The sequence below is a fragment of the Coturnix japonica genome, chromosome 2 (genome assembly GCF_054131305.1).
Source record: "Coturnix japonica strain WE chromosome 2, WE-NBRP24, whole genome shotgun sequence".
NCBI classification, from domain to species: Eukaryota; Metazoa; Chordata; class Aves; order Galliformes; family Phasianidae; genus Coturnix; species Coturnix japonica.
In genome coordinates, this window is record NC_140664.1 from 99,962,517 (window position 1) to 99,975,371 (window position 12,855).

Sequence of the window (12,855 nt, forward strand, 5' to 3'; positions counted from 1 at the left end):
AAAATGGGCTTAGAATCATCCTCAGTAAAACGACAATACAACTCCACTGCCACTGAAAGAGAAAATGAATATAAAATAGAATATAAAATTAGCTGCCATTGAGTTGTATAATTTCACATCACTCTGGGCTTGACTCTTCCAGGTTTAATTCAGACCAAACTCCCATGGATGCAGAGGAAAGCGGTGATAGAAAGGACACCGTCTTTTGTTACCCCCAAGCAGTGGTTACACAGAGGCAAAGCAGCAGCCACAGCTCGGGAATCAGGGTTACTGATTGATGCTAGAACACCCTAGCAGTGCTCAGAGAAAGACTACTTTCTGTGTAATGCATTTCCACAACAACCACTCCAGCCCATGGCTGCTGATACTCACTGCTGGGTTAACTCTGGCCCGTCAGTGATCACCAGGATTCCAGAAAGGCTGCAGGTGCCAAACTGTGCAACTGTCCCCAAGAGAAAGAGCTGCCACCTCATTGCCAGCTGAGGCTGGGAGACGTCAGTCTACACCTGGTGCAGGCAGTGCTCTGTGCCTTCTGTTGTGACAGGCAGTCCTCACTACAAGGGGAAGAAATACCTGCCCTCTCAGCAAAGGGGATGTGCACAACCCTCCTGCAGCTTAGGGAAACAGCTTTCGTTAACTGAGAAGCGCTCTTCTCACTTTGTTTCCAAGATCAGCACTCCCTGAATGCATCCCACAATGGCAGTGCCTATTTATGCGGTTTGCATTCAAGCTGATGTTGGCAGATGTTCAAAGACGGTACCAATTTTAGAGTTCTTAGTAGGTGTATAAGAACAGCAAATAAAAAGCCTTTCATAAGTGAAGCTGCCTGCTCCTGACAGCACCATCGCTCCCTTGCTTATGCTGATGCAATTCAGAAAGAAAATATCGGCACATCACCGGTGAAACCAGGATAAGCAGGAAGAAATTATAACCTTGAGTACTATGCACCACAGCAACACTTTAGCAGGAGTTGTTAACTGCCTATATGCACCTCATTAACAAGAAGTGCTGTCCTGGCATGGCCACTCTTCCATTAGTTATCGCGTACATAGAGCACAAGCTAAACAACTTCTTGTAAGGCTGAAGAGTTCCAAGTATGCACCAAGAGACCCTTCACGCTGTGCAACTGTCTGCTTGGACAGGGAAGAAGAAATCTTGCACACCTTTCTTCTTGCACACCAGCAGCTGTAATCTAGCTCTGAACCCCCACTTTCTATTCTCTCTCTACTCAACAGGATTTCAATGAGCAACACTATGGAATAGGAGCTGAAAAAAGATGCACCATTATTGCCTCCCCTTCGGTAAATATGCTGTTTCTGAGCTGCTGTGGAATGCACTTGGTGGAAGTCATGAGATTCACCAACTGCACTGCTTGTAGAACGTCTCAAAGACGTTGTAATGATCTTCCCAGGACCAGCACCACCCAACCTCTAACTGGTGAGAAAGCCACAGTTCTGGGGCTGAGCCGAGCAAATCCCCTTGGAGGACCTCCAGAACAAACACATTCTTCATCCCACCTCACCCTGGTGTAGCTATACAGACCTCACGGTGCTGCAAAGACAGGACAAACACCCTTCAGAAAGGGCTTACAGCTCCCCACCACCAACCCCGGTAACAGCCCCTCGTGGGGAAAGATGAGCTTTGGGGACGGGTTGGAGACAGGCTGGCTGAACTCTCACATCCATCCTGGTTGAAACAGACCCACAAAAGTCTTAAGAGGCTCTTGAAGGAAACCTCTGTATTAAGAGCCAAATAACATGGAGATACGGTCACAAACACACACCATCTCAGCAGGGAAATAGAGCGGAAAAGCTTCGCTCAGCTTCAGCTTTCACAACAGACACACCGCTTCAGTCCTAGACCCACCAACAGGAGCCATCCCTCGCTGTAAGTAACTTGAAGACCCTCTCAGACCGTACTCATACACACAAAGAAAAGCCGCGGACCACAACAAATGCGGTTGGACGGGAGGGGTCTTTTATTTTCCGAGTAGATTTTGGAGGGGAACGCTTTTTTTTTTTTTTTCTTTTTTTCTTTTTTACTAAAAAGTTCGTTTAAAACGGTTATTAAAGATACAAAACGAGCACACAGGATCCGGTCGTGGCGGCGGCGAGGCCGAGGGGCAGCGCATCCCCTCGGGCGGCCGCTCGCTCATCGCACCTTCACCCGTTTCACACGAGAACAAACGTGCCCGGAGGGGCAGCGCTCAGCGTCCGGCCCGTCCGCGACCCCTCACAGCACACGACGAAGGATGGGGGTCCCCGGGATGGATGGCTACTTGTTGGCGGCGGCGGCGGTGCTGGCGCTGCGGCGCTGCTCCATGCCGTTGGGCAGGAAGCCGGCGATGATGGGTACCGGCCAGATGAGGGCGGCCACGCTCCACACGATGATGACCAGAGTCATGAAACACGCCACCAACGTGGACTCGATGGGCTTACGGTTCATCCGCCAGCCCGGCTCGCCCTTCAGCTCCTCCAAGCTGAAATCCAAGCAGCAGAAGTTGAGCGGCTCCCCCTGCAGCCAGTATTGACCGGGCTCGGCCGCCGGCGGGTAGGACAGCGAGGATGCTGCGGGCTGAGGCTGGGGCGCAGAGCCCCGCAGCCGCCCGACGCGGCGGCCCCGCACCCAGCTGCAGCCCACGCAGAGCCGCAAGTCCTGCTGGGCGCCGCCGGCCGCCAGCCCCAGGTGGTCGATGACCAGCGGCGGCCCCACGCGGTGGAAGGCGGCGGAGAAGAAGGCCCGCCCGTGGCTGTTGGTGGAGAAGAGCAGCAGGTCGCACTGGATGCCCAGCGGGCGGCTCCAGCGCACCAGCAGCGAGCTCAGCATCTGCCGCTGCACGCTGATATTGCAGTGAGGGTCCTCGGCGAGCTGAGGCTGCTGGAGCCGCGGCTGCTGCTGCTGCTGCCCCGAGGAGGTGGGGGCAGAAGGGGACGGCTCTCGGCTGGGGGTCGCCGGCGTGCTCGGGCTGGCGGTGCCGCCGTCCTCATTGCTCGCTGCCCCGTCGAGGTCCGTCTCGAGGCCGGTCGGGGAAAGGGAGGAGTTGGCGAGAGGCGAGAAGAGCTCCTGCTCCTCCTGCCCGCCGGCGGCCGCCGAGGGGCTCCAGCCCTGGCAGGGCGGCAGGCAGACGGCCAGCAGCGCCGGCAGGAGCAGCGGCAGCATGGCATTGACTTAGCGCCGGAGAGGAAGGCGAGGAGGAGGAGGAACGGGAGGTCGCATGGCGCTGCCGGCTGCCACCTGCGAGAAGAGGCACGCCGCTCTCGCCGAGAGAGCGAGAGAAAGGGAAGGAGGGTGGGGGCAGGCGAGGGGGTGGGAGCGGGGCTGGGGCTGCCGCGGCGGCGAGGCGAACGAGCCGGGAGCCTCGGTGACGGCAGCGGCTCCCCCTCCCCGCCTCCTCCGCCCCCGGCCCGGCCCGGCGGCTCCCGGCGGGCGGGAGGAGCCTCGCGGGCGGCGCCCACGGGCTGGGGCGGCCCTCGGCCCTTCTCGTCCGCTGCGGGCGGCTGAGGCTCCCGGCGCCCCGCACGGAGCTGGGCTGCGGAGGGCGGGCGGGCAGCTTCGTGGGTCCCTTCGTTCCGCTTCTGCCGGCCCCGAGGGCAGCTTCGCGGGAGCTGCCCTACCTGGTGTCTTCTTCCCTGCTCCGGAGCAAGGGGAGGGGGAAAGAAGCTGCTACGCGAACGGTGGGGTGGGTGCAGCAGGTGGGAAGGAATCGCATCTAGGAAACGAATTTACACGCTTTCTTTTCCTCTTCAGAGGAAACGCGGCGTTAACCCGTGGGATACTCTACGGTGTTCGGGCACCTCCCGCGTTGCTGTGTTGATCCGGGCTCGGAACAGGGAGCCGCTCCGCAGCCGGCGGCCGTGGCGCTCCCAGCAGCGTCCTGCCCTGCCGGTCCCCGCCGCAGAGATTTAAGCAAGAAGCACAGAGGCACCGAGTAGCTAAGCAAGCTGTGGGACTCGCGTGCGTGGTTTAGAAGGCTGCTTTCTAATCGGGAGGCTGCAGTCAGTCTCGGTACCCCGGCTTGTTTCGTCGCTCTGTGCTGCTGTAGCGTTGCTCTTGACACAGAGCCTTGGGAAGGGGCACCACGGATATGTCACAAATGATGAACGTTTCATAGCCTTTACCTCTGGCTGTGAGGTGGGGGTAGTGTTACGTTTTCCTAGCAAGTGTCCAGGACTATGATTCTTTTATCTGCCTTTGCAACCCCCATCCTCCCCTCCCCAACCAGCCCTGTGTATAAATCACATCTCATTGGGATTTTGACACAAAGGACTGGAAGTGAAACTAAACTTCATAAACAAGATTGGCTCCCGAACACATGCAGTGTGTGGGTGGGAAGCATTCTCAGGCAGAGCTTCAGCACTTCTGGTCAGAACTCCCAGCACCCAACTGAATGCTGCCAGGGGTATTTGAGAAGATGTTTGGGAAGGAAGAGTTGAGCTGTATTTCTTTCCTCGTAAAGAAAGATAATCTGCCACAGGAACGTTAGATCCATTTAGCATCACTTGGACTACCATGGTGAAGGATTAAAACAGGGCTGTTTATCTGAGTTTGGAAGTGCATGGGTGCTTCAGATCTATTCCTCTATTCATTAAGGAGTAATTGAGCAAGCGGGTACAAGAATAAAGTGTGTTAGATCAGTAGGTGATAGCCACTGTCCAGCAGGACCCTTTGCAAATATTTAATTGATAGGTCTATCAGATATAATTAATATTGGCATGGATTCAGTCGTTCAATGAGGTTGCAGCACACTTGAAAACTTCTTCTAAGTAGTACATTCTGTTCTGTGGTTTTCATCCATAAACATTAAAGAACACAGTTGTTTTATGGCTGGGGAGGCAGAAGCATAAAGAAATTGGGTTGCCAAAGGTGACCCACAAGTCAGAGACAGATCGTGTCGTAGATCTTGTGGGTTTGATGCTGTGGATAAACCTACAGCAGTGGTATGTGCCAGAGGTCACAGCAGCATTTGTCAGTGTGATAGAGGGGGTCTGAAGTGGGCTATAATCGTGAAATCTTAGGATGGAATCATAAAGTAACAAGGGAGTAGGAGTGTCATGAGACAGAGAGCAGAGCTGTTGGGAGGATGAAGACTAATAGCAAAGGACAATCAGAATCTTTGAGAGTCATTTTAATAACAGTGTTGCAAAGGACTTTTGTTAAAGTGGTGCTTGTGAAATGAAATCAGGACTAAATGTTTCTGCCCCAGTGCAGTTTAAACTGCATCTCATGGGGATCTCAGCGCAGATAGTAGAAACTGAACCCAAGAAGATACAGTGGCAAATACAGAACTGCATTCAAGCGAACAGTTTGTGATCACAGACGTTCTTTCTCAGTTGGCCACACTTACCCTGATCTGCACTGAGGAAATGGAAGAGCTGTGGAACTCTTTTTGACAAAAGGTGTTCTTTTGAGGTTGTCATTTCTGAAAGGGGAGAGATGGGAAAGCAGGGAGTAAGGAGTTTTGGATGCCAGATATATGTTATACGTTACCAAGCAAAGTTTTCAGTGGGAAGTCGCATACTGTCATTACAGAGGAAAAAAAAAAGATGTTGGGAGCAAGTAGGTTCAGCAGCGCATTACCAGTCTGTGAGAAAGTGCCAGGTAAGTAAGGAGAATGTCACAGACAGCAGCTGAAGAGGGAGGCAGAAAGAAAGCAGCTACCATCAGAAATCCAAATCCATGATGAAGTTATCCATGGCAATTGCTGCAAGGTCTAATCCAGCTGCAAATACACTTGCTAGAAATCAGGAAAACATTGCTCAGAACATGAAGTGGTATCAGTGAGATAGTGGGGCTGCAGGATGAGGCCTCTGTAAGCTTTAAGAAGTACTTGGGAACTCGTATTCAGAGCTCTGGTAGACTGCGTTGTGCTAGCACAGACTGAAAAGACTGCTTCAAATCTAGGTGTGAAATATATGCAGGGAATGCTAAAGGGAATGTATTAATAGACTTTCATTGCTTTTTTTTTTTTTTTTTTTTGCTTTTTTTTTTTCCCTAGCATGCTGTATATAGGTTGAGGCTTTTATACAAAGTTAAATCAGAAAGAAATCAGTGGGAATAGGCGTAAGAGGGATGTGGTCCAAAGAACAAGCTTTGCAATTCCATGGCTGCAGGTGATCTTAGCGCTAGACCAGATAGGTGATAGGTAATCATAAAATGTAGGTTGGTTAGATCTTGTCTGCCTGTGGAGTTACAGATGCTCTACTTTCATTTGTTTCAGTTGTAAGGTGCAGTATTTTGACGACATGTTTTGACCTGAAGCAGTGTTCTATGAAGTCTGGGCTCCCGTTCATGCCTTGTTCCCACTAGGAGGCTGAATAAAGCTCTTGTTCACATGAGGCTTTCTCACATCTGAATTTCTCAAGTTCAGGGAAGATTCATCTGAATTATATCTGGACTGTATTTATTTTGTCTTGTAACTACCGCACCTGCTTATTTTAAATTTTACTGGTGAAGCCTGACTGTAAGTACAGTTTGTACTTGTAAGTACTATTTGGTCTTGTGTTTATTTCACCACTAAATCTATCTTTGCGCTGGAGTTTTGGATGAAACTGGCAACTGTATGATCTACTATGATGATAAAGGTGATGAATCCAAATTAAATGGTCTACATAGGCAGAGTATACACATGGCAGGACTTGGGACTACTTTCTGCCAGGTTGCTAAAGGCCACGGTTGGGTAGTTTTGACCCCGTGTCAAACTTTGTGTGTTCATGAAGCACAAATCCATCCCTCCCCTCCATTAAGGGAGATAATTCAGATGCTTCACAGAGGGTGGTGACCCATTGGAACAGGTTGCCCAAGGAGGCTGTGGATGCCCCGTTTCTGGAGGCATTCAAGGCCAGGCTGGATGTGGCTCTGGGCAGCCTGCTCTGGTCGTTGGCGACCCAGCACATAGCAGGGGGGTTGAAACCAGATGATCACTGTGGTCCTTTTCAACCCAGGCCATTCTATGATTCTGTCCTCTGAACATCTGTTGATCTGAGCAACCCCTGGTTTGTCACAGCTATTCTTGAAGTAAAAGAGATATTAGCTAAAGTGGTAGTTAATGCTGATGCTGTGAGGGTGCTAGGCATGCAAGAACATTTTGTGTGATTACATATTAAATTGTTCTGCAAAATATTTGTACATAAAATAGCACTGCTTAATGACCGTTTTATGAGGTTGTCTTTGGAAAATCTAAACATTTACTGTAACAACACACTGAAAAATAGCTCCCCAGAAAGCATTTAGTTCTGCAAATACTTTGAGTGTTTCCCAGCCATTTCTGAATATGGCCCTAGGGGTTGTGTTTACTGTTATTTATCTCTGTACTGGAAAGGGAGACAGGCGCAGAAATCTGGTATTGGTCTGTACTAAGGAGGTACGGGTTTGGCACTCCTATGGGGTTCCAGTGTTGCCTCAATTTCTTCATGCCTTTAAAGCACAGCTATAAAATATAAAATCATGCTGCCCTTGAGGTTATGAGACACTTGGACAGTGATCCTTTTGCATAGGAGAGGAAGACAAGGTTGTTCACCTTATTGAGGAGGTAGTTAAGGAATTATTTACTGTATTGCACAGAAGATGCACAAATGCAAAACGTTGTTCATGACAGTCTGTATCCCGAAGAACTTTTCTTCAGGCATATGGAGAAGTGTAGAATAAAGCTAGAGAAGCAACATTGAAGGCTGCAATTGACAAAGCAAGGGTGTGTACTCCAGAAGGGTAAGAAATACCAGGAGGGGTATGAAGCATGATTGAATTGTGAAGGGCTTTGAAAGTGAGAACAAGGAGTTTGCAGATGGAAGAGGATTGTGACAGAGAACTGTGGAAAACTCAAAATGATGTGCCCAAATAAATGAACTTGAGACAGTTCCAGGTGCTCTAGACAGAGAAGAAATTACAATAAGGGAGATGTACAGGCTTTGGCTGGGAGCTCTGGCATAACAAGCTGAGAGGAATTGTAATACTTTGGAGATGCTGCATGAGACAGATCAGTGATATTTAAAGCACAACAGTATCAACATCATCAATAAATTAGCAGCGAAAACTAGACCCCTTCTTGTCTCCACATTGTGCATCCACACCTTAGCCTTGAGCTCCCAGAACTACTCAGGCTGTTGTTGTGCTCAGTTGGAGACCCTCATGTTCTCAAGCAGCGCTTGGATACCACACAGAGATGTGCATACTGATCACGTGCGTGCCCTTGTTTGGGATCTCTTGCTTGTGACTGTCTGTCAAACTGGGAAAGGAGATTCATATGCTTCTATGAGTCAGCAGAACCACATTAACTCTTTCTGGTAGAGCCAATGCCAGAGAGTAGGGCTGAATCATCCAAGCACACACAGCAAACATGATGGCTTGAACTGCGAAGCAGTCTTGAAATGTCAAAGAGAAGGTGGTTATGTTTCCTGTTCCTTGATCAGTCAGTCATCACCATGATTTGCAAACAGATTGAGTTTCAGGTGGCAGGCTGAAAAAGTGGCAGCCATTTCTGGGTTAGATGGCATTTGGGTTTTAAAAAATAAATAAAACTTCCTTCATTTCTAGAGATCTCTCTAGTTCATACTACTTGTTTCCCCAGTAATGGCCACCGTTAGTATGGAGCAATTGTCTAAGCTTTAATTAGGAGCTCAAAACCCAAGAACAGCATTCCAGCATTTCTGTTATATCTCTACTAAACTCCCTGGAAATCAAGGGAGTCAGAGATTTAATTTCTAACTTCCAATGCCCTTTTGTCCTAATCCAGCAAAGCTAGCATGTGAACAAGGCCACTGATTGTTTTCAGCAGGACCTTTGCACTCTTAAATGCAGTTTTGTATGATATCAAAGACCAAGTCCATACTGGAGAGGTTATACTAGTAAGAACAAATTCAGATTTGAGTCCTTAAACCTGATACATGGAACAAGCAGTAAACAGGGGCTTTTCAGAAGGAAAAGTTTCTGTTTTCATGCAAATGTTCTCAATATTCTGAAGCAGGAGTTATGTAGAAAATACATGCTGTACCAGCAGCTTGCTCTCTAACAGACTGATTTTCAGTCAGCATTACCTACACATTGTGTGAGGTAATAATCATGGAGCAAGTAGAGATTATAGCTGTCTGCCTGGCTCTCCAGTTCAATAACCAAGTTTCTAAGGTGTGAATGCTTTTTTTTTTTTAACTATACGTGGAATCATAGAATGGTCTGGGTTGAAAAGGACCACAATGATCACCTGGTTTCAACCCCCCTGCTATGTGCAGGGTCGCCAACCACCAGACCAGGCTGCTCAGATCTGCATCCAGCCTGGCCTTGAATGCCTCCAGGGATGGGGCATCCACAACCTCCTTGGGCAACCTGCTCCAGTGCATCACCACCCTCTGAGTGAAAAACTTCCTCCTAATATCTAACCTAAACCTCCCCTGTCTCAGTTTAAAACTCTTGTCCTACCACCATCCACCCTCAAAAACAGCCATTCCCCCTCCTGTTCATACACTCCCTTCAAATACTAGAATGCCACAGTGAGGTCTCGTCTCCCCAGAGCCTTCTCTTCTCCAAGCTAAACAAGCCCATTTCCCTCTACCTCTCCTCATAGGAAAGGTGCTCCAGCCCTCTGATCACCTTATTGACCCTCCTCTGGATGCACTTCAAGAGCTCCACATCATTCTTGTGCTGGGGGCCCCAGGCCTGGGCGCAGCCCTAAGATGCACATCTTAAGTTAGGCAGTGGGATCTCTTGCTCACGCTCTTGTGTCAAATGCTGCTGTTACTCATAAATGTAAATCCATCACCCACATTGTTGCATTTCTCCTTGGCCCTTTTTTCTACATCAGTGTGGAGCATTTAGAGATGTCAATTGCCTTTTTATCTTCTCAGAAAGACTGGCATGTTGTCATCTGTCTAAAAACATATACGGGACTCTTGAGCTCAAGCTATGAATGAAGCCACTGTTTCTCTTCAGTCCTATACCTATATGCTATGGATATCCAGACTTATTCTATTGCAGTTGAAACTCAAATAAAAAGGCTGTGGTATATATACCAGGCTCTGGTATATACTTCCCAAATCCTAGAGAAAGACTTGGTTATGAGAAGGTAACACAGGGTATGGTTGTGCTTTTGGTCACATCGTATCCATTGTGATTAGATAAAACCACAGAGGTAAAAATAGGATTTAAAAATAATCCCCTGTATTCTTATGACAAGTCAGGAAAATTTAATTAGTCTCTATGGGATTTTCCTGTTCAATGACAGTCAGGGAAGCTGACACCAGTGGACCACTAGAATAAAGAGGACAACCTAATGGAGAGACTGTAATATTTTAAGTAGCCTAATACCATACAAGAGTATAATTTCTATTGTATTGTATTGTCTGTGTATGTAAATATTGAATTAGTTCTCATTCCTACTATAAAATATTCGTTGGCTAAATTTTCCTTCTCATGCCAGATCAATACCATCTGCAAATAGCAGATTAGATCAGAATCTGATTTCCCAGATTTACTGAATACACACGCACAATGCCAGAGGAAAAAGGAGCATATTTCTACAAGATCTACAAAATCTACAAGATCACCTGAACATTCTGTTCTAGAAATTCCACATTTAGAAGTTCTTCAATTTTCTTCCCTTTCATCTTTTTTTCCATGCTTTTGCTGTTTGAATTTGGTTTGTACCTCTTGATGCTGGACGTCTGCTGACGACCATCCATTGATCATAACTTGTTGTGAGGTTCCTTCAAATAAATGGCAAATCCTTGTTTAATGTACAGTGCCACATAACATACAGAATATATAAGTTTTCAATGGTTTCAGTTTTCTGTCTCAGCCTGTACCAGGTTTTGTTTTTTTACTGTGCTATGTCCAATCCTTGCTCAGAAGGCTAGACCTTGGTTCTCATGCTTAGAGGTCACAGGAGGCAAGGAGCATAGTTTCAGCTTAGGGACTCACTTCTTTTCTACCTGCTTCTCATGTATAGAGAGATTCGGTGTGTTGGTATGTTGGTAACAATAATAATGAAGCTGCAGAACTGTTGAGTGAAGGTAGTTGCTCGTTCAGCTGGCAGTTGTACAAGAGAAGATGCAGAGCTTAGAGTCACGTGTAAACCAAAAATTAAAAGAAATAAAGATGTTTGTGCCTTCAGAGAAAACTACTTTATAGTGACAAAATTAGGGAGAAGCAAGGAGCGTTGTAAATCTGTAAGTCTGCCAGAATGGTTGGGTTTTGTGTGGTTGGAGGAGGTAGGTATCAGGCTCTCCATCCATTCTCCCTGTTGTCATGTACACCAACAGCTGGTTTTCTCTAGAGAGTTCACAAATGCCAATGTTATTTTTGTTCCATAATTTTACACCCTCAAGTTCACACGTAAGGAACAAAAATGAGCTTGATAAACAGGACTTATTAAGGTTCTGCCGATCGGCAAAGATGAATGTGATTAATAATTTAGCATTATTTTATTATTCAAGATAGTCTCTTTAGTATCAAACATTTATATGATATGTTATAGAGATTTTCCCAATGGTAAAAAAACAAAAGATATAATTTAAGCAAAATTACTCATGTAACTCTTATCTGAGGTTTAACTGACACAAGGCCCTGTGACAGTGCTTTGTGCTGGAAAGAAATTTGACATGAGAGCAGAACTGGAATTTCTTGTATGACTGCTAATAACAAAGAGGAGCTTGAGGTATGCTTGCAAATGGGATCTTCAAAGGCAATGTCCAAAAATAGTTTCAAGGCAGAGGAGCTTCTTTTGTGAAAATTCTTATTTACTGTAATCAGAACTGGTTTGCACTGAGAGATCTTCCACAGACAATTCTGACATTAACTAAATGAATACACAATCATTCTGAAGTAGAACTGAAAAGTAAAATCCTTCAGGATATTAAAATTCTGAAGATGTTTGTTTCCAAGCTATCAAGGCATGGATTTTAAAGAGTTAGCTTACTATTAGTATGTCAATAACAAAAGTTACCTTCTGCCAACTGTATTATCTTGATTAATTTTGCTAAGACTTTCCATCAAATTAATGTTCCAGATGTCACATGTCTGCAGTATTCTGTTATATATTATCTGGTATTACTTAATACAAAATGCAGAAGATAATGCACACAAAAGCCAATGTCAAGCAAAACCATCAAAAGCAGTTGTAATAAACTAAGCATTTCTACAAGATCACAAAAGAGAAACCCTAAAAGAGTGAGAGGGTTATGTCATTTAAATCAAAACTGGAAAGTGACAAGTTATGACAGAAAGGTTTGATCTTGGCCAAGCTATGTTTTGTGCCAACTTTACAGACCTCAAGCTCACTTAAATACCCAACACCACACTGATTATTAGTGCTGCATGAAAGTTCTTTTATAGAAGTTTCACTCTTGGTCACTCTGTTATGGTCAGATTATTCTAGCCCTTTTAATGTACTGTTTCCAGTGTGCTAAGACTACAATGACATATGAATATGAATGCTAACCAAAGGTCAGATTTTCTTGTGAATGCGGGGTTTCCATCAACACAATCCTGTTGATTTTGACAGAGTTGCTTCTGATTAAGACGTATGGGACTGGTGAATCATGACACCATACATTTGATTGCAATATGGCCATTGCAATAATGGTGTTCTCCATGATTTCACTAGTGATTTTTGGGGTCATTTTATTTCAGCTATTAGAATTTGTTTTTTGAAGTCAAATAAATTCAAAAAGTATTTGTTTCACAGAAAGTTGAAGTCCTATATGAGTTATCAGCCTTGAATGAATAGCTACGTTACTTGAGTACTGAAAAAGATCGTTGTCTAAAAGGTATGCCTGCAGCATTACTGCATCTGGATCCATGCAGCTCACTGTGGAAAAGTTATGAAAGGCATTAGAAAAGCCAATGGATGGTAACTCTGGTTGTGATCTC

At 46.2% G+C, this 12,855-nt stretch overlaps 2 protein-coding genes across 2 annotated transcripts in view; one reads left to right on the forward strand and one right to left on the reverse strand.

The window, feature by feature from the left end:
- The first annotated feature begins 1,756 nt into the window (after positions 1-1,756).
- Positions 1,757-12,855, forward strand: part of LARS2 (leucyl-tRNA synthetase 2, mitochondrial) — a 121,208-nt gene continuing 110,109 nt past the window's right edge. The window contains exon 1 of the mRNA XM_032442390.2: positions 1,757-1,887. The gene's annotated coding sequence lies outside the window, so the exon portion shown is untranslated. The remainder of the gene's footprint in view (positions 1,888-12,855) is intronic.
- TMEM158 (transmembrane protein 158) lies at positions 1,956-3,395 on the reverse strand. Its single transcript, XM_085540511.1, has one exon. The coding sequence runs from the start codon at positions 3,157-3,159 to the stop codon at positions 2,275-2,277; it is 885 nt and encodes a 294-aa protein (XP_085396637.1). The 5' UTR covers positions 3,160-3,395; the 3' UTR covers positions 1,956-2,274.